Source organism: Pongo pygmaeus, chromosome 10 (genome assembly GCF_028885625.2).
Source record: "Pongo pygmaeus isolate AG05252 chromosome 10, NHGRI_mPonPyg2-v2.0_pri, whole genome shotgun sequence".
NCBI classification, from domain to species: Eukaryota; Metazoa; Chordata; class Mammalia; order Primates; family Hominidae; genus Pongo; species Pongo pygmaeus.
In genome coordinates this window covers 13,381,895-13,409,200 of record NC_072383.2, presented here as the reverse complement: position 1 = coordinate 13,409,200, position 27,306 = coordinate 13,381,895, and the positions used below count along the sequence as shown (strand labels likewise).

Below are 27,306 nucleotides of genomic sequence, written 5' to 3'. Positions count from 1 at the left end.
TCACCGCACTGCTGCACTGCTGCGCTGCTGCCCTGGGCGCTGCTGCCCGCCCTTCGCATCACTGCCCCGCCCTCTCTCCGCCCCCTCGCCTCGCCGCCCCGCCCTCTCTCTCCGCCCCTTCACCTCGCCGTCCCGCCCCCTTGCCTCACCGCCCTGCTGAATTGCCGCCGCGCCCTCTAGCCACGCCCTCTGGCCCCTGCCTCTAGCCCCGCCTTTCGCCTCGCCGCCCCGGCCGCCTCGCCGCCCCTCTGCCGGTGGTCGCTGCCCGTGGTGCTCCGTCGCCCCCGCCACCTCACGTCCTCCCGTGTGTCGGGAGCGTCTCGGCTACAACATGTTGGGCATGATCAAGAACTCGCTGTTCGGAAGCGTAGAGACGTGGCCTTGGCAGGTCCTAAGCAAAGGGGACAAGGTAGGCCCGCAGGGCTGCCGAGGACCTGAAGGATTGCTGCCTCCCACCCCCACCCTCGTCGGGGCTGCAGCGGGTGCTGAGGGGCAGGTGGGGCAGGAATGTGCTATCGAAGGTGCATTCTGGTGTCCGTCGCGAGTGCGGCTCTCCACCGCCCAGCATTTGGACTGGGAAGGAAAGGAGTGAGAGGTCCCCCTGCAGCCGGTGGTGAGAAGAGGGGGGGTAAACAGGAGAGACTGATCCAAGGAGAGAATCCCATCTTGGGGAGTTGGGCACTGCCTGTTGAATGCATTATTTCGTTTAAATATTCCAAACATTCCGAACAGTTTGATTTGTTGAGAGACACTCGGTTGCAGAAATGAGTGTCGCAAGAAACTCCCAAGTACTAGAGAACTGAGGACAGTAGCCCCCTTTATCCGCGATTTCAGTTACCGGTGGTCAGCTGCTGTCCATAACTATTAAATGGAAAATTCCAGAAATACAGAAGTCCTAAGTTTTAAGTTTCCGGCCATTCTGCGTAGCAGAATGAAATCTTGATTCCTGGGAGCGGAATGCGCCTTTGTCCAAGGTCAGCCTCCTATCTCTAGTACACACCCTTTAGTCACTTAGTAGCTAGCTTGATGATCGGATCGACTGTGGCGGTATTCAAATAACCCTTATTTTACTTAGTAATGGCCCCAAAGTGCAAGCTTAGCAATGCTGGCATATTGTTATAATTGCTGTATTTTATTATTGTTGTTCATCTCTTACTGTGCCTAATTGATAGGTTAAACGTTATCACAGGTATGTATGTATAGGAAAAAACATAGTAGATACGGGGTTCAGTTCTGTCCACCGTTTCAGGTATCCACTAGGGGGTTTGGAAGGTATCTGCTGTAGATAAGGGAGACTACTGTGTAAAAGAACAAGATCTGTGCAGAATAGACATAAATGCGCTAGGCAGGAAGCACAGGGGTAGTCAATTCTGCCAGGGGGCTATGATGGCGCCTTCAGTGGAGTGTCCTGAGCTGGGCCTCAGGGATGTGTAGGAGTGCACACAACAGAGAAGAGCATGCACAAAGGCCCAGAGCTGTACCATTGCTTTTGGCCAATTAGATCCGCTGGAGTTGGGTACCTAGAATACAGAATGAGTGAGGAGAGCATAATTGCTGTCTTCCCCAAAATTTATATCAGTGCTAACATGGGCTAACTGGACTGCACCCCTGAAAACAAGGAGAGTGCTGCTAGATTATAATCTCCTGGTGGACAGGTAGTTTAAACAGTGCAGCTGTATACAGAGCTCCCAATACGATGCCTCATTTGTGAAAGGACTGTATTGCCTGGGGACCAAGTTCTGATACCTAGTACAATGATCTTCATGTCGCGAAAGCCCTCAGTTAGACTCTAATCTGAACTCTTTGAGCAACCAAAGACCTTTCACCTGTTCTTATCTCCGTTTCCCCAGCTCTATGTAGAATGAACAGTTTAGCCCTGATCAGAGGTCCCACATTTGAATACCTGCAGCAGCCAGGCATGTAATGGAAATGGATGAAGCTGGCTGTTTTAGGCTATAAGGCATAGTGGGGACTGAGGCAAATCACAGTGAACTCAGGTCTCCATCTATAAAGGGCAGTTCCAGCCACTTGTTGCTATGCAGTGATATATGAAACAGTGTTGCCAAATTCTTAAAGAAAACCATATATCCAGATTCTTATGCGAAATCACCCAATTTAAAATTAATTCAACAAAAACTGTTTTTTGAGTGCTATGTGCCAGGCACTCTTCTAGGCAATGGGATAAAAGATTAAAACCAGAAAAAGTCTCTGCCCTCATGGAACTTATGTTTTATTGGCTAATGAACAAATAAAATGTATCATGGATCAGATAGTGATCAGTGCTGTGAAGAAAAGCAAGCAAGGAAGGGGAATGAGGAATAGGGAGTATGACGAGTGAGGCTGTGATTTTGAGTAGGGAAACTGACATAGTTGTGCATAGGCTGGACACAAATGCAATAAGGATGCCAGTTATTAATATCAGTCCTGCTGTGAGCATCCAAAGGACCCACCCAAGCCAACACAGAGAGCTATCTATCCGCCTCCCTGGGCAATGAAAAAGGCACCCGATAAGGTCTGCAGCATCACTGGCCTCCCCATCAAGTAGTTGCCCTACTCAGAACCACAGCCTTTCTCCTAACAGCCCTGATGAAGGTTCCTGTGGTTCTAACACTTTAAGAATCCACATGTTCTTGCTTTTTGTCGTAGAATGGGGCTCACTTTGTCTTTTTGGGTTAATGATGATGGCCCACACAGGCGGAGAGGGGTCTGGGCTGGTTCGTGGCCTGTGCCCTCAGATTCCTTCTTCACCCGTTCCCTGCTCTGCTGTCTCCCTGTGGAGTGGAAGCTGACCCATTCGGCCTGTTTCCCAGGCCAGATGTCAGCCGGCGCCCAGCTACGTTTGCTCAGTGGGAGTCTCTACTGGGAGATAAAAAGGGAGAAACCAGAGTATTTCTCCTCCTTCTCCACCCCATCAGATCTATACTACTAGGAGCTTCTCTGTGGCTTTGGCTTCCGCTACACAGGCCACCATGGTTCTAGCTTCTACCCAGTAACCTAGGTATCTGAACTTAGGTAACAGGTAATCCTCCCTCTATGTCTCCTAGGGTGCTTACTAACCTCTAGGTTGCCTCTCTGTCCCCTGCTGGCATCTCAGCCCCTCTGTTATCTGCGCAACCAATCCCTTGCATCGAGGTGCTTCTGCTCTAAATACTTTAGTAGTTTCTGTTTCCTGTTTGACTCTTATTGATACAGTGTCACTTGCCGTTAATTTGGGGCCTCTGGGATAAGGAGAACTCCCTAATAAGCATCTTCTCTCAGTGTTTGATGGGAATATAGGGCCATACGGGATATTGGTACCAGTCTAAAGCAAATCATTTAACCCAAATGAACCTCAGTTTCTACAGCTATAAAATGAGTATAAAAATATCTTTTCCATCTATTTCCAGAGTTACTATAAGTATTAAATTCTTTAAAACCATGAAAACATTTTGTAAAGTCGTATACATACCCTACAAATATAGTAATAGCATTATATCAGTGCTCATCTCAGCTTCATTCTTTCTAGCTGTGTGGTCACAGGCCAACTTAGCCCCTCTGAAGCTAATTGTGGAAGAAAATAATAGTTCATATCTTAATAGATTGTTTTGAAGTTCAAATGAGATAACCAATTATAAAATTATTCAACGCTAGTACTTGGTTGGAGATGGTAATGGTTAGCTTCCCCCTAGTTTTACAGTAAAGTTTGGGTAAGTTACTTAACATCCCATGAGCCCTTGAATTCCTCAACTCTAAGATGAGAATAACAATGCCAATGTGAAATTAATTAATTATGCATAAATACTTGTAAACCTTTTTTTTTTAAATATACAAACTTAAGGGTATTATTTTTGAAGAGAACCTCTCCCTGAAATTATCTTTTATCCTGGAAACAGCCTGGGTCAGAAACTATTGTCCACTCTCCTGGGCAAATGATGGCATACCATGTTCTCCATATAGCATGGGCTTCAGGCTCACCAGATGTTCGGGGCTGATTCCAAGTACTTGGCAGGGAGGCCAGTGCTGCTGCAGACCTTATCAGGTGCCTTCTTAATTGCTTAGGGAGGGAGGAGGGTAGACTGCTCTCTGTGTTGGATTGGGTGGGCCTTTGGATGCTCATAGCAGGACTGATATTAGTAACTGACATCCTTATCAGATTTGTGTCCGGCCTTGCACACAGGTTAGGACCTGATAGCCTGGCTTTGAGTCCTGGCTCCACTATTCACCCAATGCAGTTTGGGCATGTTACTTAACCTCTTGTTCCCCAGTTTCAACTGAAAATGAAGATTAAAGCACTAACTTCTTCACAGGGTTATTGGAGAAATTGAATGAATGAATCCATGTAAAGCATTTAAAATAACATCAGACAAATAGAAAGTACTCTGTTAGGTTAATTGTTATGATCAGTATTTTCTTGTAATGAGAAAGCAGACTTCCAACATTAGCATGTATACCAACTACATGAAGTGGCAAGAAAAAAACTGACCTTTCAAAGCACTTGCAAATCCCATAGCCAGAGGCATTCTTGTTAGAACTTTGTCTGGGACTTGAACTTGACCAAGGTTCCCACTGAATGCTGAAAATTGGTTTTTGTAGCCACAGGCCAAAATCTCCATCTAGGAACTGATTGGGAGCATAGACTAATGGAGATGGGGTGAAGGAGGGCTATTATTGTGTTCCATGTCACAAGCAAATGCACTAAAGATGTTAAATTTTAAGAATCAAGACTGTATTAACTTAGCTGCCTTATTCTCTACAGCAGTAGAGAATCTGGTTAAATACATTTAAATAGAGCTCCCTGGAGAACTAGAATAGTTTTACAATTCCATCTCTCAAGCCTGAATTTTCACAGTGGTCCCGTGGTTCAAATGAGTGGTTATGGATACAGATGCTATGAAAACAAGTGGTCCCTGCACTAGAACTGGTTTAATACATTGTGGCCCAGCTTTTTTCCAGGAGATCCTGTTAGATGAGGTCCTCATCTCTCTGCCCACCTATTATGGCTCTTGTATTCCTTCTCATTAGAGTAAAACTAGGTTTTACTCTGCATCTCTCCTTTCTCACAAATATTTGTAGAGTGCCTACAATATGCAAGACATGGTGCATCTAGGTACAGAGAGATACAGCGGTGAAAAAGAGAAACAGTCCTTACCCTGTGGGGTTTATGGGTGGAGGTGGGAGTTTAACACATCATTTAATTGTAATTACAATAAGTATTGTGTTATGAAAGTACAGGGTGGGTAAGAATATCACGGGGAACCTATTTTAAGTCAGGATCCTCTCTGAGGAAGTAACTTTTAGGTTGGAGCCTGTTAGATGAATAGGGAGACACCAGGCAAAGGCAGGAGGAGAATGCTCCAGGGAGAGGGAGCAGCAGACACAGAGGCCCTGGCATGGAAATGACCATGGCATCAAAGGAAACAGCAGAAAGCTGCAGAACAGGTGCTGTGAGTGTGGCTGGCAACGTAGGTAGAAGCTCAGTGGTGCCTGCATCATCAAGGGCAGGTTAAGAACTTGGTGAATGAATGCCTTCAGGCAGGGGATTAATTAACACAGTTAGATTGGTGTAGATATATATTGCCCAATATATATATTGTCCAGAGTGCTCTCTGGACAATCCCAACCTCATTCACAGCTCTAGTCTCCCCTTATGCTGATGACTCCCAAATTTACACCTCTACGCCAGTGCCCTGCTGAGCTCCAGACCTGTGTGTCCAACTGCCCAATGGACAGTTTGCTCATCTGTATCAGGAGGAGATGAACTGATGGACACATAAGACCCCTTCCAGCTCTAGAGTTATCTGATTTTAGGGGTTCCTAGAAAGGAGGGATCACTCAGGAGGAGGAGGTGGTGGAGTTGAGCCAAGACTTAAAGGATGATAGGTGTATCATGGGGGGCTTTGCTCTCCAAGTCAAGCTGGAGTCCCTTCTTGGCAGCCTTTCTTTCCTTGCTGTGGACTTTGTGCCTGGAGAACAGGCCGAGAGCCCAGGTCGCTCGTGCCATTTTCTAGATCTCTTTTCTGCTTCAGAGAGCCTCCATTCAAGACCCAGACATACTTGCAAAATCCTATATTTGAGTCACAATATGTCAGTTGAACTAATTTAGAGTAGATGAACTGGCTTGCTATCAAATCGCCATCACTGGACTAATGGTTACAAAATCCAACTCCCATAACAGCCTCTGAGTTCTTCGGAGATCTGGACCAGGCCAGAACACCTTTTTTGTGTCCTGTTTGACAGTCTTTGCTCCAGCCACAACTATTTGTACTGTTTGTACCCACAGTCATCACACTGTTCTTGACTTCTCAATTTACTCCTGGGGTACCCACTACCTGGAATCTCCTCCCCCAAATGATCAGAGCATTTACCGCATTGTACAGTAATTTGTGTAATTCTCCTCACCACCCTGCTGATTATCCCTATCATATTAATCTCCAAATCTGTAGCACCTGGCAAAGGTTTTTGATGATGTTTATTCCATGAATTAATGAAGTAGTGACTGAATATCCAGTTGGGTGATCTGTAACCACCTCAAAGTCAGCTTGACCTCCCCAAACATGTTATCACATACACCCATGCCCCTTAAACTAACCTAAGTGGTCCTTTCCTGTGTTCCCATACTGCCCTGGCACTCCTTGCCCCCTAAAAATATCATCAGATGATAACCTTCTGTTTTCCTGGCATCTTCCCTTATTAGACCGTGCCAATCCTGTTAATCCGGAACCAAGTCTTTCATCTCTGTCTTGTAGCACCTGGAACAATGTTTAGCACATGGTAGATGCTCAGTAGTTGTTGGTTAAATGAATAAAAGAAGAAAAAGACCAAAGGAAAGAGCCAGTTAGCTCTTTCTCCAGTGAGATCTTGTTTTTGGTTTTCCCATTTGTAAAAGAAGTAACTGCATAAAATGACTTCTGATACCTCTGTTCTGAATTTGATACGGGCATACAACGGTCCCCCCAAAGTATCTAACACAGTGGCTAAAGAGAGAGGTTACAGACTGGGCAACATTGCAAGACCCCATCTGAAAGAGAGAGAGAGAGGAAAAGAAAAAAAAAAAAGGCAAAGACACTTTGGGAGGCTGACATAGGTGTATCGCATGAGCTCAGAAGTTTGAGACCAGCTTGGGCAACATAGTGAAACCCTGTCTCTACAAAAGACAGAGAAAACAAAATACAAAAAAATTAGCTGGGCATGGTGGCACACACCTGTAGTCCCAGCTACTTGGGAGGATGAGGTGGGAGGATCACGTGAGCCCAGGAGGCTGAAGTTACAGTGAGCCAAGATTGTGCCACTGCACTCCATCCTGAGCAACCATGAGACCCTGTAAGAAAGAGAAAGAGAGAGAGAGAGAGAGAGGAAGGAAGGCAGGGAGAGAGGGAGGGAGAAAGAAAATGAAAGAAAAAAAGAAAGAGAGAAAAAAAAAAAGAAAGGAGGATAAAGAAAAGAAAGAGAGGTTTAAATGCTCACTTCACCACCACCTCCCCACTGGCCTTAGCTTTAGAGAACCTTGCAACGAGTATTAGACTGGAGTAGACTAGAGTTTGGCAACTGGAATTTTTGTTTCAGTTTCACCATTCAGTAGTTACATCACTTTGAGCAACTTAGTCTCTCTGGTTCTTCATTTTTCTCCTTGATAAAATTAGTTAGATTAGGTAAACTTTAAAACCATTTTAGGTTCTGAACTTCTGTGATTCACAGGATAGTGTTTCTGGAATTTAAAACATTACAAGTGCCAAGGGTAGGTGCACTCCCAAATGAAAGGGGAGTTCTGGAATTCTCTGCAGCAACAGAAAGAGCAAAACACCCTAAGTTTACTTAACAGTTTGCTACTGAAGGCTCTTTGGAAGTGTCAGATTCACCAGATGGAGGGCTTCACAGCAGCCTCAGAATGATTCAGCACGGTGCCCCAAAGTCAAGGCTGACTTGCTGCCTCATGATTCCTGGTCTGGCGCAATTTCCTCTACCCCATGTGAAGGGGCATTTAAGTATGAACTTGGCACTCAGGGTTAAAATTACAATATTAAGGCTGGGCACAGTGGCTCATACCTGTAATCCCAGCACTTTGGGAGCCCGAGGTGGGCAGAACACCTGAGGTCAGGAGTTTGAGACCAGTCTGTCCAACGTGGCAAAACCCCATCTCTACTAAAAACACAAAAATTAGCTGGGAGTGGTGGCGTACGCCTGTAGTCTCAGCTACTTGTGAGGCTGAGGCAGAAGAATCACTTGAACCTGGGAGGCGAAGGTTGCAGTTAGCAGAGATCACACCACTGCACTCCAGCCCAGGTGACAGAGCAAGACTCTGTCTCAAAAATAAAATAAATATTAAATATGCTCATTGAGGCTACACTTGCCACTCACAGCCCTACAGTCCTGCCTTCCTCCAGAGACACCTTCTGTCCCCCTGGGAGTCACACCCTCTTCCCTAGTTGTGAATCTTCAGTCTAGGATATTATATGAAAACCTATTTGACCAGTCTAGGGCAGCCAGGTTCCCTACCATGTGTCTGTTTTTCATAATCATTATTAGGAGACACAGCACCTTAATCAAATAAATATCTGTTGCATTTCTCACATGTAAAGCTCTGTGGTATAGTTTCTGCCCATAAAGGCTTTATTGCAAATTGTTGAAACTATAATAATGTTTCATTACCAGATGATAAAATTAACATAGGCCAACTTTCCTTCTTCTAATGAGATGGAATAAAATTCACTCCAGTACAGCAGAAGAGAAGAAAACAGGATAGGGGAAGGAACAACAAAAAAAAAAACCAAACAAAAAAAAAACCAGGATGCATCTCATCCATAAGGGTAAAGCATTACTTTGTGAAACTTTAACTATGTATATATTCATGATAAGACAGGCTGTAAAAAATGCTTTCCTTCTTGTGGATTGTGATTTTTTTTCAAAGTGAAGAACACTGCCTTACGGTATGTCCAGGAATACAAAATTAAATTATATGAGCAATCACGTGGCAAGGAGCAGGAGATGTACTGAAGGAGAGCTGTGGGGGTCCATAATGAGTCTAAACACCAGGGAAAGGATAGTCCAAGGACAGGGCCTCAATGCAGAAAGTGGTGATGCAGAGAGGAAAGAAGGATTTGTGTGAAAAGAGACAGTGGAGCTGAGCATTAAGCAGATTGGGAGGCTGTGATTTAGTGAGACAAGAGTTAGGGAGAGGATATGCTGTGTCTGGGAGCGCGGTGTGAACAGAACTACAGTCAGCCCTTTCTGTCTGTGGGTTCTGGATCCACGATTCAACCAACCACAGATGGAAAATATTCAAAAAATAATAATAGCAATACAGCAATAAAAAATACATAAATCAACAGTAGAGGCCAGGCGTGGTGTAACTGCCTGGTGGGTTCACCTTGCCTGCTGCCTAGATAGAACCAATTTATCAAGACAGGGGAATTGTAATGGAGAAAGAGTAATTCACGCAGAGCCGGCTCTGCGGGAGACCGGAGTTTTGTTATTACTCAAATCAGTCTCCCTGAGCATTCGGGGATGAGAGTTTTTAAAGATAATTTGGCAGGTAGGGGCTTGGGGAGTGAGGAGTGCTGATTGGTCAGGTTGGAGATGGAATCATGGGGGGTGCCAAGTTAGGTTTTTCTTGCTGTCTCCTGTTCCTCGGTGCAATGGCAGAACTGGTTGGGCCAGATTACTGGTCTGAGTGGTGTCAGCTGATCCATCGAGTGCAGGGTCTGGAAAATATCTCAAGCACTGATCTTAGGTTTTACAATAGTGATGTTATCCCCAGGAGCAATTTGAGGAGGTTCAGACTCTTGGAGCCAGAGGCTGCATGACCTCTAAATTGTAATTTCTAATCTTGTAGCTAATTTGTTAGTCCTGCAAAGTCAGACTGGACCCCAGGCAAGAAGGGGGTCTTACTGGGAAAGGGCTGTTACCAATTTTCTTTCAGAGTCAAACCATGAACTGAATTCCTCCCCACAGTTAGTTAGGCCTAAGCCCAGGAATCCCGCAAGGACAGCTTAAGGGTTAGAAACAAGATAGAGTTAGTGAAGTCTGATTTCTTTCACTTTCATAATTTCCTCAGTTATAATTTTTACAAAGGCGGTTTCAGTTGTGGCTCATGCCTATAATCCAAACACTGGGAAGCCAAGACAGGAGGATTGCTTAAGCCCAGGAGTTTGAGACCAGCCTGGACAACATAGGGAGACTCTACCAAAAAAAAAAAAATTTTTTTTTAATTAGCAGGGCATGGTGGTATGCATTGTGGTCCCACTTACTCAGGAAGCCTAAGTAGGAGGATCGCTTGAGCTCAGGAGGTCGAGGCTAGTGAGCCATGATCATACCACTGCACACCAGCCTGGGTGACAGAGTGAAACACAGTCTCAAAAATAAATAAATAAATAAAATATATGTGTGTATGTTTGTGTGTGTGTGTGTGTACACAGAATAGCAACTATTTGCTTGGCTTTTACATTGTATTAAGTATTATAAGTAATGTAGAGATGATTTAAAGTATGTAAGAGGATGTGTGTGGGTTAAATGCAAAATACTACACCATTTTATATCAGGGACTTGAGCATCCATGGATTTTGGTATCCATAGAGGTCCTGGATCCAATCCCCCAAGGAGGCCAAGGGACAAATGAACTCTGATTCCTTGAATTGCAGTCCTCCTACTAGAATGAGCCCAATTTTGGAGGCTTCACAGTTTTGTTGGATTGTCGTCATTGTATTTTTTTGTTTCCTCCCTTCTATCTTTATTTTTTTTCTAAATCTCCTATTTGTTTAACTTTATCTTCCAATCTGTTTACTGAATTTTTCTTCTCTGTTATCAGATTTTTAATTTCTGAGAGCTCTTTTGCTCTCTGAATGTTCCATTTTTGTAGCATTCTAGTTTTCAGGATGCAATATCTTCTCTTATCTCCCCAAGAATATAATGTATAAGATTTTCCTGCTTTGGATGTTGTCTCTACAAGAATCCCAGAATCTATTTCTCGTAGCCGTTCATACTCAGGCCTGTCCCTTCTGCTCTATGGCCATACCCACCAAGGAAAGATTTTTAGCCCTCTGTTACTACTTCTAGAGACATCACAAGTTGCTACTTTGTACCTCTTAAACACTGTGCCTTCTCTCTCTAGGAAGAAGTCTCCTATGAAGAAAGGGCCTGTGAAGGAGGCAAATTTGCCACAGTAGAAGTGACAGATAAGCCTGTGGATGAGGCTTTACGGGAAGCAATGCCCAAGGTCGCAAAGTACGCCGGGGGCACCAATGACAAGGGTGAGTACCCCTGCAGGACGTGGCTCTGGTCTCAGGGGCCAGCTTTGCAAGGTCTCACTTCATCAGTAGTAAACGCAAGTGAGGGGCTACAAGGCACGTGTAGCGACCTGTTTCAGTGACCCGTGAACCTCCTGCACTGTGTGAACAAGCAGTTTATTGCAGAAATCTGGGGAAACCACTCTGGTATCAGCCCAGCCTGTCCCTCACTTGAAGGCATCCCTGCTCAGTATCTCCAAGTTCCTGCTTCACTCCCAGGTGTGGGACCATATGCTTTTTTTTTTTTTTTAACCCTGCGGTGTTTATTATGTCTTTGGATTGGTTGACTAGGTGACGTGTGCCCACAGTAAGCTGAGCTACAGCACAAGGCAAGGCCAGCATCAGGCTGGAGATCCCCAGAGTCAGCCCCCGGTAGCTCAGATTCTGCTGGGTCCTGAGGCTCAGTGAGCAGTGAGGCACCAGACCCTGTCTGGCAAATGAAGGGTCTGAGAATTCTTAAGCCATCCTGCTCTTAAAAACTTGGAAGTTCATGCTGGCCACCTCTCTACTTTTAAAATGATAAGCCTGAAGTCTCATGAAAGGTGTACCTGTTAGATGTAAACCATATTTAAAAATGAGTTTGACTCGTAAGAAGCCCTCTAATTTGGGTAGCATTTTGGAATCACTGCAAAACAAAAGTGGGTCAGAAAGCAAGGGGAAAAAAAGAGATGTGTTTAATTTTTAGGATATTTCTCAAGCTGATAATTTAGAGAGCTAAAAACATGTATTAGCCTTAATAACATTTACTAGAAGCTGCCCTGTCTATTGAGTAACCATTCTTTTATTCCTTTACTTACTTAAAAAACTTGCTTGAAAAAAAAAAAATTACTAGGACTAAAGTAATCAGGCTTTGGAAGATATGTTAACCTGTAGGAGGTCAGGAAGAAGTCTTTTCCTTCTTAACACTGTCTTAAAATTTTTTTAAATGAAAATATGTATAAGAATTATAAAACTCACTAAAGAAAACCTTGAAAATAACAAAACAGTATTCCCTAATTCCCCCATTCAATACAATCAATGTTGTCTTTTGAATATATTTTTTAGGGCTTTTTGATGTAATCTTAGTGTTCCTATAATTACATATCCTGCTTCTGTTAGTTATTATTTCATAATTATTTTCCACTAGTACCAGAGTCTTCTTAAGCATAATTCCTAACTACATTATATTTCATCATGTGTCTGTAATTTACACAGACATATTCCTGTTTTGAACAGAATTTTTAATTCTGCTGTAATGAATATCTTATTACCTATAGCCTTTTCCATATTTTAGATTGATGTTTTAAATAGGCAGTAATTAAATACTAGCTAGGCATGGTGGCTCACACCTGTAATCCCAGCACTTTGGGAGGCCAAGATGGGCAAATCACTTGAGGTCAGGAGTTTAAGACCAGCCTGGCCAACATGGCAAAACCCCATCTCTACTAAAAATACAAAAATAACCTGGGTGTGGTGGCGCGCGCCTGTAATCCCATCTACTCAGAAGGCTGAGGCACAAGAATCGCTTGAACCCAGGAACCCAGGAGGCAGAGTTTGCAGTAAGCCGAAATCACGCCACTGCACTCCAGCCTGGGCAACAGAGCAAGACTCTGTCAGAAGAAAGAAAGAGAGAGAGAGAGAGACTGATAATCTACAGTCTTGATATATATTGCCAAATCATTTTTTAGAGTTGTACAACTATACTCCTACCAACAGCGTATACTAATAACAGTTGTTCATGTATTTCTATGTATTTTTAACACTTGAAATGTTCATTGTTAATTTCAAGAACAAAAAAAATACCGCTTTGAAAGACGAATGGAACTAATGTGTCTTCCACAGCCCTGAGCAAGCTCTGTCTCTGATCCTTGCCTCACTCTGTGCTTTTGTGTTTTCAGGAATTGGGATGGGGATGACAGTCCCTATTTCCTTTGCTGTGTTCCCCAATGAAGATGGCTCTCTGCAGAAGAAATTAAAAGTCTGGTTCCGGATTCCAAACCAATTTCAAAGCGACCCACCAGCTCCCAGTGACAAAAGCGTTAAGATTGAGGAACGGGAAGGCATCACTGTCTATTCCATGTAAGGAGACAATCCTTCAGGCATCCATGGGTGGCACTTGATTCCCGTACCACTCCTTGCATCACCTCTGGCAAGGATTCCCATCAAATTTTTATGGTTGCTGAGTTAATTTAAGTAGGAAATGCTGAATCCTAACAGTTTCTCATTTTAATTTCTTCAGGCTGCAGCACACACACATTTGCATTTTTTCAGAATAAATGCCTTGGCCAGTTGCCAAATTGATGGGTAGAGCTTAAGCTTTGCTTAAGTTTACAATGAATGTCTACATTAGCCATAGCAGGGTTCTAGGAGACTCAGCAAATATCTTAAGTCAAGCCATGGTCTGGATTCATGGACACATGGGAGGCAAAAAGGGCTGAGGAATACCTGATTTCTACCCCACACTCCCCTTGAATGCCAGAGAGCAGGGAGCATTTGCCAGAGCTGGGCTTCCACCCTCCTTGTGTTCCTGGACAGTAGTCCTTTGAGCAGAGCACACCTATTCTCTTGTCATCCTGGTCCTGTTTCCAGGACTTCATATGGGGTCATTTTCCCTTGACTGTAGAGAATAGCAGGTGCAAATGGTTACTAGTTTCTATCCCTCGCGCTACAACCTGCCCTCAGAAACCAAGTCTTCTAGATCATTGATGACTCCTCACATTTGTTAAAATCCTCCCATGTGACAGGCACCAAACCAGGCTCAGGGGAAGACCAGGATCTTCACCAGAAGTAACCATAGGTGGTTTGGCTCTGCTCAGGAGCAACCTCATGAAAAATTCATATACATATAATCTTGCACTGGACTGAGTATTGGTCCACTTCAGGGACCTCCAAATTTGGCTGCCCTGCTGCAACCCTGAACCTAATGGTGGGACCATTTTCCCTGGAGCTGTGTGAATGTTCTGAGAATGTGAGTTTCACTGCTGTGTGTAGTCCTAGGCCAGGTGACTGCAGGGCCCCCCAGAGGACAGTGAATGTAATGCAGCTGGGAGCTGGCACTGGAGCCTCAGCTCCTGTGCTTGTCCTGCAGTCCTCATTCAGACTTCCCAGCTTCCCTTCAGAGGGTGTAAAGAAAGCAAATTAACTTAACAGTATCTTTTCCTAGGGTGGAGATGCACCTAGGATGCAGCATTTAAGGAAGCACTCACTCTTACAGCTGTCCAAGTGCAGGATGGGGACTGAGAGTGAGCGCCTCTTTAAATCTTGTGCCCTGGGTTAGATGTCTGCTTGTCTTTTCCATTCTATTTCCTGTGTTTGGGAAGCAGCAGGTATAATAAAATGAACTTGTATTTTATTTGAATTCCAGCTCTACTGCTTATTAGCAGGATGATGCTTGGGAAGTTACTCAGCCGCTTTAAGACTTAGCTTTTGCATTTGTTAAGTGCTGATAATATAACCTATATATGATGTGTGTGTGTGTGTGAATGTAATGTAACCTTATAGGATTATTGTTAAATATCTTTCAGTATTTACTAAGATACTATTTATATGTTACCTAATGTTTATGACCTGAAGCAGGTTTTGGCAATTACCCCTTCTGTCTGTTCATTCTTATTTCATAAGGAATGAGATAGACATGATTGAATCAGTTCACATTAAGACTTCAAGCAGATGGGGCTAGTTTCTGATCATTTGTTTTACCAGACCCTGGGTAATGAGTGGATATATATTTTTTTCTTTTGTCTTTAACTTTTTAGTATGGAAATTCTCAAACTTACAGAAAGGTAGACGCATATAAGATCATGAAACCATATGTGCCCATCCCCTACCTACAGCAATGATCAGCTCAAGGCCAATTCTGTGTCATGTATATCTTCACAGCATTCACCCAGCCCTATCCTGGATTATTTTCAGGCAAATTCCAGACATTATATTATTTCATTCATAAATATTTCAGGTAATTACTGAAGATTTTTTAAAAATATAATCACGATACTTTATTTTTTCTGAAATTTCTATAGTAATTCATTAATTTGTAATATAAAATATTCAATGCTCAGATTTCCCCCATTCCTTTTTTTTTTTTTTTTTTTTTTTGACGGAGTCTCTCTCTGTTGCCCAGGCTGGAGTGCAGTGGTGCGATCTCGGCTCACTGCAACCTCTGCTGCCCGGGTTCAAGCAATTCTCCTGCCTCAGCCTCCCAAGTAGCTGGGATTACAGGAACCTGCCACTATGCCTAATATTTGTAGTTTTTTTAATAGAGACAGGGTTTCACCATCTTGGCCAGGCTGGTCTTGAACTCCTGACCTTGTGATCCACCTGCCTCGGCCTCCCAAAGTGCTGGGATTACAGGCATGAGCCACCACGCCTGGCCATCATTTGTTTTAATATTTTGTTAGACTCTGGATCCAAGTCAGATTTTGTAGTACTTTCTTTTCTTTTTTTTTTGTTAAGAGACAAGGCCTTGCTCTATTGCTCAGGCTGCAGTGCAGTGGTGTGATCATAGCTCACTGCAGCCTCAAACTCCTGGGTTCAGGTAATCCTCCCACCTCAGCCTCTCAAGTAGCTGGTACTGCAGTTGCACACAACCACACCTGGCCGATGGTATATTTTTAAGTTTTTATTAATCTGTGAATTTCTTTACCAACACAACTTTACATTCTTCCTTTCCATCTGTGGATCATTTATCTTATTATTATCTGTACTGGATTTTGCTGATTATATTTCCGTGACATTTTACCACATCCCTCTGAGCCCCGTATTGCCTGTAAATTAGTAGTTGAAACTAAAGACTTGATCAGATTCAAGTTTTTGAAGTTTTGGTGAGAATATTTCCTAGGTGGTGGTGTTTACTTCCTTCAGGGGCCCACAGTGTCTGATTATCCCTGATTGACTGCTGTTGGTGACCATAGTTCATCATTGCCTACATGTCTTGTTCCATTAGAGGCCATAAAACGATAATGTTCTCTGTTTTTCCTTCTTCTTTTATTACCTGCAATATTTCGGTAAAGAGAAACTTCCCCTCGTTTACTATTTGGCTTCCTGTATTTCATATAGAAAAAGCCAGATACATGCTTGCTTGATACCTTCTCTTTATTTACCGGTTTTCAGAATGGTAATTTCATTCTGTAACATCCTCAAGGTGAAGTGGTCTGCATCTTCGTTTTTTGAGTGTAATTATAAACATATGAATTTAAACATATTTGATACATTTCAGTTTGTTACAGTTATTATTCTTATTGATGCTCTAATTGCCCCATTGTTGGCCAGTGGGAGCCTCTTCAAGTTGGTTTGTTGGTCCTTTTGACACAGCTCCAGTAGTCTTTGATGGCTCCCTGGCTTTCTGGGATAATGAGATGTTTTGAGCACATCTTAGCATTTCTTGCCCTAGAGCTATAATTAGCCATTTCTCTAAGGAATGCTGGTTTCTTATGGTGGGAAGGGGTGTAAGAGTACTATCAAAGGCAGGTCGGTGACCATTTCCTTTTAATTCTCTGAAGTCTAAACAGATGAAAGTGCCAAATGTGGTGTCTAGCCTGGCTCCATGGAATTTTTAACATGGAGTTCTCACACAGCATATGATCATTCCTCAATTTGCCACTTGATGTCACTGCATAGTCAAATGAGCATTAAAAAGTACCCTGCAGTGATTTGTGTTATTTCTGATTCTGTTGAAAGCAATGTTAATGAGATGGTGGAAGGCAAATGTACTACTTCAAATGCAAAAGGACTCTATCAAATAATGCAGTGAGTGCATTCAATGACAAAATTAATTCTAAAATGAAAGCCTGGCATCCTTCATTCAGTCTTCCTTCTTTATGACCTTGTGAAGAGATGTTTACAAAGGGATTATACATTATTAGCATCGTTAATTACCGGTGCTTTTAGATGAATAGAATGCTGTGAAAAAAAATAGCACTATCAGAATATGTTTAGTGTTCACAAGAGGCGATAGAATTATCCTCACACTTAGACCAGCGGCAACATTCCAGACTACTGTCCTTTCTCTATGCACTTAGGTTAGAGTTTGGCCTTTTCAGCTCATTTCAGCACCAGGTTCTCAATAGGGACCAACAGCAGGAGAAGTTTGATGGTCTTAATGAAACTTTCACGGTTTAAATGAAATGTCTAGATATAAAGGAAAAAGTTGGAAACCAGGAGTTTATTTTCAGGGTAACCTATGCTCCAACCCAGTTCATCATTCAGGGGCCATAGGACCTTTGGTATATTGCCAGCCTCACTGCACCTCAGTTTCCTCATCTGTAAGATGGACATGAGTACCTAGCTTTTTATGGTGTTGTGAGGATAAAATATGATAATACCTGTAAATACCTACTCAATCCTAGACATGAGGTAGACACTCAGTAAATGTTGGCCTATTCTCCTCCTCCTAACTTCACCTCCCTTTGAGAATTTGATCAAGTTTTATTAGAATTAACAATAAAAAAGTCAAAGTTACTGCAGATACACTTGGGTTACAACCTCAACTCCAATAATTATGAGTTTTATAACTTGCAGCAAGTTGTTTCATCTTTCCGAGCCTCAGTTTTCTCATCTATAAAATAAGATTTCTAAGGCATGATTGCGAAGGCCGGTTTCATTGTGCATTTGAAAGAACTTTGTCAGCTGTCAGCACCTAGGTTGCTGATGTCATTTTTCCCTCTAAATGACCAGGCCCCAGTGGAGACCATTGGCAGCTTGGGAAGTTCAGCCTATAGAAAGAGAAGTTTGGAAGAAAGAACTCAACTGCTAAACCCTTAGGGGGTTCCCACATAACCACTTAGGAGATTTACAGACCAGTGTTTGCCCATGTTCCTAGACAATTCAACCCTGTTTATAACCACAGGAAGTTGGGACCAAGGGTTTTCAGTCTTAGCACCCTGCTTTGCCCCCTCACTTCAATTAAAAGGGGCCTTGCCCAGCCGTTCTATTGAAAATAGCACCCTGTCCTTTTCTGTCCTCTTATCCAGCTTTATTTTGCTTTGCTTCACTTATAATCAATTGCATTATATATCTCTATCTGCTCATTTATTTATTGCCCTCTCCCCACTAGAATGCAAGCTTCCTAAGGGCAGGGCCTTTGGCTAGAATATAACAAGTGTTCAATAAGAAGCTTGTGAATTGGCCGTCATAGTGGCTCACATCTGTGTACTTTGGGAAGCCAAGGCAGGTGGATCACCTGAGCTCAGGAGTTTGAGACCAGCATGGGCAACATAATGAGGCCCCATCTCTAAATAAAAAACAAAAACAAGTTGGTGAATGGATACATGAATGAAAGAGCTTCATCCTTGCCTCTCCTGTGCTTCTCTCTCTCTGCTCTCTCCCATAAAGATCTTGGTCCCCATCATAGCTTCAGCTGTCACCAGTGTGTTGGTAACTTTCCAGCCTAACCTCTGTCTGTCTCCCCTGAATGTCTTGTCATCCCATCAGACTCAGCATAGAGCCTGAGACAATGTGATTTACCCATTCATTCATTCCTTCATTCAAAAGATAGTAGATTCCTTGTTCACTTACTCTGTACCAGGAACTATTTTAGGTGTCTAACAGTAAAATGGATGTCATGAGGTAATGTCCTTGCCCCTGAAAGAGTTCAAGTGCCATCTGGATAGACGGGTGACACTTATGCCATGTGACATTTGCACTAGGTGGGAAGTTTGGTTTGATTTGACAAACATTTATTAAATATCTCTAATATTTAAGCCACCTCACCTCCAAAAGCCTTGCCGATGATAAGATTCTGTGTCTCAGCCTAATTAATCACCATTTTCTCTCCCCCCTCAACTGTCAGTTATCCCGTAAGTCTTTTATAAACTCTCACCAGGCAGGGGCTTCAGGCTGTTTCTCTGTGGATGATGCCTGGGTCAACACATCTCATGCTGCCTTCTCTCCAAGCACCAGCCTTATATTTCCAGCTCCCAGGAGGCTTCACCACATAAACCTCCTCAAGTATGTCCCAAATCAGCATGTCCAAAACACAACACAGATTTCCATGCAAAATCAGATCCCCTTCTGTGTTCTCTGTCTTAGTGATGGTCCCCTCCCTCTTCCTACCCACCCTTTTCCAATGTCATTCTGACTCCTTCGCTTCTGCATCTAATTATTGGCTCATCCTGGTCAGCTCCCAGCTGTCCCTTCCTTCCCTTCCATCTACACAGGTCTTCATCATCTCTTGCGCAAATGATTGCCATGGCATTGGCTTCCAGCTCTCCCATTTCTGACCCTTCTAAAGTGTCCTTTTATCACCACCTGCCTAAGGCACAGGACTGATCACATCACCTGTCTTTGCTCAGAAACTGAGCCTCCCGAGAGGCTGCTCAGCTCTGGTTGGGGGCCTCAGGCCCATCCAACCAGACACTGGGGTTTGAACAAAAGCCCAGTTAGTAATGAGATGCTTCATTTCCACTAGGAGAGGGTGGGTCAACTTTGGGTGCCAAATGTTTGACCAGGCAGTATAGCCTAGTAAAAATGCCCTGTGATGGCACTGACCACCTTCCACACACAGCACCACTCCCATGTCAACCTGATCTCAGAGCGTCCCACCCACCACCACCCAACATGCCTCCCACCCCGGACACAACATCCACTTCCAGACCTTTGCTCATATGTCCTCAGCTCCTCTCAACCCTCCACAGCCTCTGTTTGTTAGAAGCTCTGTGAGGACAGAAGGTTGTCATACTGTTCATTGCCAGCATCAAAAAGAGATACTGTATTTCCAAACAAGGTCACATACACAAAAAAAGTAGAGATGCTCAATAAATGCTTAATATCACCTCTTTCTTAATACCTTCCCTTTGTGTTCTAAGTCAGAACCCATCATTCGCTATTCCTCAGCCCCAGAACATTCTGGATGTACCTTCCACCTTCATTCCAGCATTTCCTTCCAGCCAGCATAATCTTTGCGTGTGTTTCTCTCCTGACCACACTTAGAGCTCTCGAGGGTAGAAAGACATCTTTATCATCCTTACAGCTCTTATGGTGTCTGGCTTGCATTTTGTGCTCAGTGATGTTCAACTCAATAAGCACAGGTCCAGCCTGGTTGAATGAAACGCTTATTGTGTGAAGCGTCTCTTCCTGTTGTAGTGAGGCTGTCAGTTCCTGGTCTGATACTTCTTTTGCCTAGCACAGGGCTGCATGCATAGCAGACTGTACACCAGTGTGTGTTGATCCATTGATGTTAAAGTTTCGAAGTTGAATGGTCAAGCTCAGAGTCATTCTTCCTCCCTGCATGCCTGCACCAGACACTCCCTAAAAAATAATGCATTGATTTTTTGCCTTGGACGAAAGCCCCGCTTCCCTCCACTAGCCTTCACTATTGCTTGTGTCATCTTTCCCCTTTCTAACTCTTCCAGACCTTTTGAGTCAGCTCCTTTTGTGTTTCTGGAATCAGGGGTGTGTGTATGTTTGAGATTCCTCAGTTCCCATGGTAACCAAATTCTTTATTCAGAATACTGAGCTCTGACATTGGGTGAGATAAAACACTGCCCTGGAGGAGAGCTTCTTTCAAGATGAGGCGTTTATAGATAAAGACGTATTCACAGGCTTACAAAAATAATATATAGACTTCACGTTTATTTCTTTTAGGGGCTCAAAGCACTTTATGAGCATTTCTTAACTCACCTTCAAGTGCGCGCATGAATTCGGAGAGCAGTGGGCCCACTGTTATTGTGCTCCATGTCCAGACTGGAAGCTGAGGCTGGAACCAATGAGGCAAAGTGTCTGTGAACACAGGCAGAGTCAGCCAGAGCTAGGCTCCCTTCATACACCAGGAGGTTCCCGGTAGGGTTTGGTTTCTGGCTTGTTTGTGCAGTTCCATGGTGGGAGTCAGTGTGGTTGGTTAAATTAGCAGAGAGGAGAACTCATATATCTGTTCCCATAGCCCACCCAGTTTGTTTGTTTTCCAGTAAAAGGATTCTACGATGAAGCAACAGGGAAAATTTTATCTGCATTACCAGCATTTCAGTCTGCCTGGGAATAAATATAAAGAATTGAGGATTTTCCCAGAGTGAATTTTAGGAGTCCCCGAATGATGATGACATTCTCCATCTCACTCTCTGCTGGGTTTCCTTGTGCTTCTCAGCCCCTTCTCACCGTCCTTTGCCCTGTCCTCTTTCTCCACCCACCACTTAGATATTAGGATTCTAAGGAGCAAGCTTCTGGCCTGCTGTTTGCACAACATCTCTACCACATGTCACTTCTTACCATGATTATAGCCAATACCTACTCGCTGAGCACTCCCAAGTTTCTGTCACTAGATCCTTCTCCTTCCCAAATTGGTATCTCTGACTCCAGTTCTGTCCCAAGTCTAAGGAGATTTTTACATGGTCAGACACACATTTAGATAATAATTGTTGCATGAATGTATTTCACAGAGGGCCCTCAATATTCATATGCCCCCCAAACTAAATCATGAACACCCCTACAGCTGCCCCTCCTGCCTAATGTTACTCTTCAGCCTTTAATCCCTATTCTGGTTGGCGGCATCTTCTCCTACCCAGAGGCTTAACTGGAAGCCCTGGAGAATCCTCTCTTCCTTCCTCTCTCTTACCTCCCTCCACATACAGGTACCTCTCAAATCTGCCTTTCTCCTGCCTTCATCATCTCACAGTTGGCTGTTCCTGGACTCCAGTGGCCCCACATCTCTCAACCCCTTGCCATTTCCCCTGTCCCTCCACTGCCACCAGAGGGATCCTTCCAAAGCACAATTGGATCGTGCCAGTCCTCTACTTTAAAACCCTTTCCAGGCCGGGCGTGGTGGCTCACACCTGTAATCCCAGCACTTTAGGAGGCTGAGGCGGGTGGATCACCTGAGGTCAGGAGTTCGAGACCAGCCTGGCCAATATGGCAAAACCCCATCTGTACTAAAAATACAAGAATTAGCTGGGCGTGTGCCTGTAGTCCCAGCTACTCGGGAAGCTAAGGCAGGAGAATCACTTGAACCTGGGAGGCAGAGGTTGCAATGAGCCGAGATTGCGCCACTGCCCTCCAGCCTGGGTAACAGAGCGAGACTCTGTCTCAAAAAAAAAAAAAAAAAAAAAAAAAAAAAAAAAAAAAAACCCTTTCGTAGGTCTACCTGTGCATCTAGGATGAGGTTCAAACTCTTTAGCATGGCATTCAAGGCCTTCGCATCTGGCTGCAGTGGATCCACTTCTCCTGTTTCAGTTCCCACCACTGTCCCCTCAGATGTTTATTATGTGAATGAGTGAGTGAGACTTATGTAACTACTTCACTTACTAGGTCCTAAGTGCTGTCATCTTTAGCTCTGTCAGGCTGAAGACATCACTTTCATTGTTTAGCCCAGAATTGTTCATTTAACCAAGGGGTCCAACATGTTCAAGCACTGTGTTAGGTGCTCAGTGTACATCAGTGGCCAAAAAATAACAAAAATCTCTGCCATTGTGCAGCCTATATTCTAGCAGAGGACACAAACCATAAACAATAAACTTAATGAGTAAATTATATAGTATGTTAAAAGGTGGTAAGTGCTGTTAAAAAAGAAAGAAAGAAAAAGTAAAACATAAGAAGAAGATTGGGATGGGGTTAGAGAATGGGGTTACAAGGTAACAAAGCATTTTAAGAATAGGCCTAATTGAGAAAGTGAGAATTGTTCATTGAGCCAGTTCATAATATTACCATGTTTTTTTGTTGTTGTATTTTGTGTTTTTGTTTTGGAGACAGGGTCTCACTGTGTTGTCCAGGCTGCAATGCAGTGGCTATTCACAGATGTGATCATAGCACAATGCAGCCTAATTCCTGGCCTGGATCAGTGCTCCTGCCTCAGCCTCCCAAGTAGCTGGGACCACAGGCATGCACCACAACACTCAACTACATGGTATTTCTTTAGATTACCATCATGTCCCTCACCCTGGAGTCAGGGAATTAAAAGGCTGTTCTGAGCAAATTGCCAAGTAACAATAATAGCTACTGTTTGTTGTGAGCTTACTACGTGACAGGCTCTGCGCTGAGCAGTTTGCATAGTCTTTTCTCCTTTAATCTTTACAGTAGCCTTCGAAGATTGATGTTATCACTATCCCTATTTTACCAGGGAAAAACCTGAAGATTTGAGAAATTTTAGAATTAGCTTAAGACCTAGAAAGGGCAGAGCTAGAATTTGAGCACACACTAGCCATTTTGCCTCTAACTGATAAAGGAAGACATTTGAGGACCACTCCTTTGGAGCTTTCCAAAATCAGTATTTAAAGAGCCAACATTGTCCCTTTTCCTAGAGAACAATTCAGTGTCACAGCACAAGTAGGGGGTGCGGAGAGCACTCAACACCTGCTTCCACCTCCAGCACTTGATTCATTTCAGACAAATGGTTCTCAATCTAAAGACATGGTTCATAAAAAACTCCAGTGTCTTACAGGCTTTTATTGCCTGAAAAAAGTCTTTCCTGGATATTCATTGTCTGTCTACTAATCCAGTTTCCTCTCATTTGAACCTCAATGAAGCTAGAGCCCAACTTTCCTCATCTCCCTTATAATCTCTTCAATATATTTGAAAAATCAAGCCTCTGCTATTCAAAATTGGTCTCAGTTTCATCCATGTTCTGTAGCTGTTGTCTAGACATTGGAACAACCAATCCATTACAGAAAACATCCTGGGTGTTCACATCAGTGATGCTGCAATCAACATGCTGAATGCTTGTCCAGCATGACTAACCACTTGTAAAAGAGCAAAGCATGATTCAGAGGACTCCACCAAAAATAATGCATTATTTGGCCTAATCTTGGCCTGGTGCAGATTCAGACTTTTGAGTCATACAGCTCATTAGAAATCGGGATGTACTTGACTCTAATAAAAATTTTAGTGCAACCCAGATTTAGAGTGGTATATTTAGGGTAGGCTACAAGATGAATTTTGGAACAGAAGCAGATGACGTAAGGGAGAGAATAATAATCTTGAAAAAGAAAGGCTTTATTGCTTCTCTGTCCCCAATTTCTGCCATCAAAAGAAATACCAGATTTAGGAACGGTCTCTTTCCTTACTAGAAAAAGAAGGCTTTCATGATTTGAGCAGAAGAAAGGATTTATGAGAAGTGATTTCTTTATTTGGGGCATGTTTAAAGCTTGCGTGGGGCCCTCCCAAGTCTTCCTTGGGTCTTTGCCTTTGTTAGCTCTGAGTTTTTTATTTTTTTAGCTTTTTTTTTTTTTTGACACAGGGTCTTGTGTTGCCCAGGCTAGCCTAGCTCTGTTTTTGAATGAAGCTGCTACAAGTCACTGCTGTGATGAACTCAGTCACTAGAGCTGCTCTGCTGTGGAAGGGGCATTAGCCACCATACTCGTTGCTGCAGCTCTGCCCGAAGTCCCCTGTAGTCTTCCTCCTTCCCAAGGTGGTGACAGAGCAGCAGAAAAGAGGTACAGCCGGGCAGTAGAGGGAGCCAGACAAAAGGGTGAAGGCTTGGCCTTTGGGAAAGCAAACCTACTGTCCCCTTGGGTATTTCAGGAAAGAAAGGGAGGCTCACGTTTATACTCGGCTACTGTGTTTCAGGCCCCACATTAGAGTTTTTCACGTCCATTACTGCTTTTAACACTCATAACTCTAGAGGAAAAAGAAAATATATCTCCTTTTTCAGATGAGAAAACTGAGGCTCAGAGAGGTAAAATCAACCCATCTAGGAAGTGGTGACTCAGTCCCCAGTCTTACCACTCTAGCATGCTTGTCATAATAAGCATGGTGAGTGACTTCTTTTTGCTAAAGTTCCTCCCTCTCTCAGAGGTCATGTCCTTTCGTAACCAGCCCTTGCTCTTGAACCCCCAGGCAGTTTGGCGGTTATGCCAAGGAAGCAGACTACGTAGCACAAGCCACCCGTCTGCGTGCTGCCCTGGAGGGCACAGCCACCTACCGGGGGGACATCTACTTCTGCACAGGTTATGACCCTCCCATGAAGCCCTACGGACGGCGCAATGAGATCTGGCTGTTGAAGACATGAGTGACCCACTGAGCCAAGAACTTCCTGGAAGTGTGCTTCTGTGTCTGCTTCCTCGGGTGGCAGAAAGGGACAGTGCTTCCCAAGTTCCAACTGCAAGTTCAACTTAACCAACTTTCCTTCAAAGTCAGTTACTGCCAATTTTCTGAAAAAAGCATGTTCCATATACTAAGTCTCTTTTCTCACGGTAGGAAATAATACAGCCAAGATATGCAGCATCCTTCTCATTGATTTAGAAAATTCTGCGGTAGACCAGAAAAATCCTGGCAGCTTTTCTCCAGCCATCTGGGTCACTAAAAACTGATTTTCTAAAATCATTGGATTTGTATCTTGTTATTAAGGGGGAAAATGTGATTTGTGCCTGATCTTTCATCTGCGATTCTTATAAGAGCTTTGTCTTCAGAAAAACTAAAAATAAAAGGCATTGACTTAAACAGCTGAGAAAAATCATAAGTGTAATTATTTCCAAGGTTCTACAGTCCTGAAGGTAATATAGGTATGAGTACTATTGATGGCGTTTACCATTGCAGGAACCCTATATTTAGAGTTCCCAAGTCCTTCCAAATATAAACCCAAAGATCCCAGGACACACACCATCCCTAAACTAGACATTTCCCATGACTGTTATGTAGCACTCTGTGATTGTAAGTTGAGGATTTTGTTTGCAGCTGTGGTCTGCGAAGGGTTCCAGGAGTCACAAGAGCAGACTGAGAAGAAAAATCATTGCACTATGGTGCACAGACTACCCTGGAGACAGGAGATTTGCCAGGAGGATTGGTTCAGGGGGATGAGATGAGAAGCAGCTGGGGTCCAGTTTCATTAACTGAAGAGGATAGGAATGAAAGAAAAGGTGCAGTTTGGCCTGCAGAGAAGGACACAGATGCAAGGCTGTGAGCAGGAAGCCGGATGGCAGCTGAGCTGGAGCACAGCCCATGAGTGAGCAGGGGAGGATGAAGCTCTCAGTGGGCCCCGGGGCATGTAGAAGGTACTCCGATCCTCATAGTGCACCAGGGACCCACACTCAGCAGCCCTCCCTAGGGCAGCTGGACAGGTTTTCAGGGAGAAACTCACCTTAGCACCCACCCACACCCCATTTGCTGTTTCTATAGGAAACAGAAAAATGAGCTTTAATCCTCACCATGAAGAGTTCTTACTGGACATAAGGTGGGGTTTCCTAAGGAGAGGAACAAGAGCTATATATCATCATCTTTCCTGGAGTCCTTTCAGCAGTCTTCTGAGGGATGGGCCGTGACCATTTTTGAAGATCCAGGGTGAAAACCATCAGCCACCCAGCCTTGACTATCAGACACCATGCCAAGCACTTTGCATGCATTGCCGCACTTATTCCATGGGCAACTCTGTGAGGAAGGTACTGCTGTTCTCACACACAGATGAGGAAGCTGAGGGTCCCACAGGCCCCCACACTTGGAGCCAAGACAAAAGTGCAGCCACAAAGGCCTTATTACATGTCAAGGAGTTTAAGTTTTGTTTTAAGAAAATTGAAAAGTGCATGGGCAGCTTTGAGCAGGAACATGATACTGTCATGTTTTAGAAAGAAAGTTCTGTCTACAGTGTGAAAAATAGACTGAAAAAAGGATATGACTGGAGACAGAGAGACCAGTCACAAGACTAAGTGAAAAATGATGGAGGTCAAAACTAGATCATGGCAGTGGGGATGGACAGAAGTAGACAGTTTGGAGCAAGAGAAGAAGTTAACAGGACTTGGTGGCTGACTGGTGAATGAGATAAGGAAAAGGTTTGAAGAGGATCAGAGCATTGCTCCAAACTATGCCACTGTGGCAAATTGGTTATTTTGAGCTGAAGGCAATGGAGAAATGGCAGATACAGGAAGTGCTGTCTGCCCTCTCCTTTTCTACCTAAAAGCAGTATGTAAATTTCCCCTGAGAAAGGTGCTTTTATTCTACTAGGAAGAGAACATGCTTATCACCAGGGATGGGGAGTCAAAGCCAAGATGAGTCTATACAGACCTTACTAAATTTACCCTTATCTTCCATCAGTTTCCCCGATATGTTTCCTAGTCACTTTCCCATCCCCCTTCCAGCCCAAACCCCTTTTTCCTTTGTCATGTCTCCACAATGTATTGTTCTTTGTTAAAATGGTATATAATTCTCAAATCTAACTGCT

The 27,306-nt window shown here is 43.7% G+C and overlaps 1 protein-coding gene across 1 annotated transcript; it reads left to right on the top strand.

Annotated features, from left to right (window-relative positions):
• The first annotated feature begins 7 nt into the window (after window positions 1-7).
• HEBP1 (heme binding protein 1) lies at window positions 8-25,608 on the top strand. The gene is made up of 4 exons (XM_054444228.2): window positions 8-409; window positions 11,084-11,222; window positions 13,136-13,316; window positions 24,993-25,608. The coding sequence occupies exons 1-4, from the start codon at window positions 332-334 to the stop codon at window positions 25,162-25,164; spliced, it is 570 nt and encodes a 189-aa protein (XP_054300203.1). The 5' UTR covers window positions 8-331; the 3' UTR covers window positions 25,165-25,608.
• The last annotated feature ends 1,698 nt before the right edge of the window (window positions 25,609-27,306 follow it).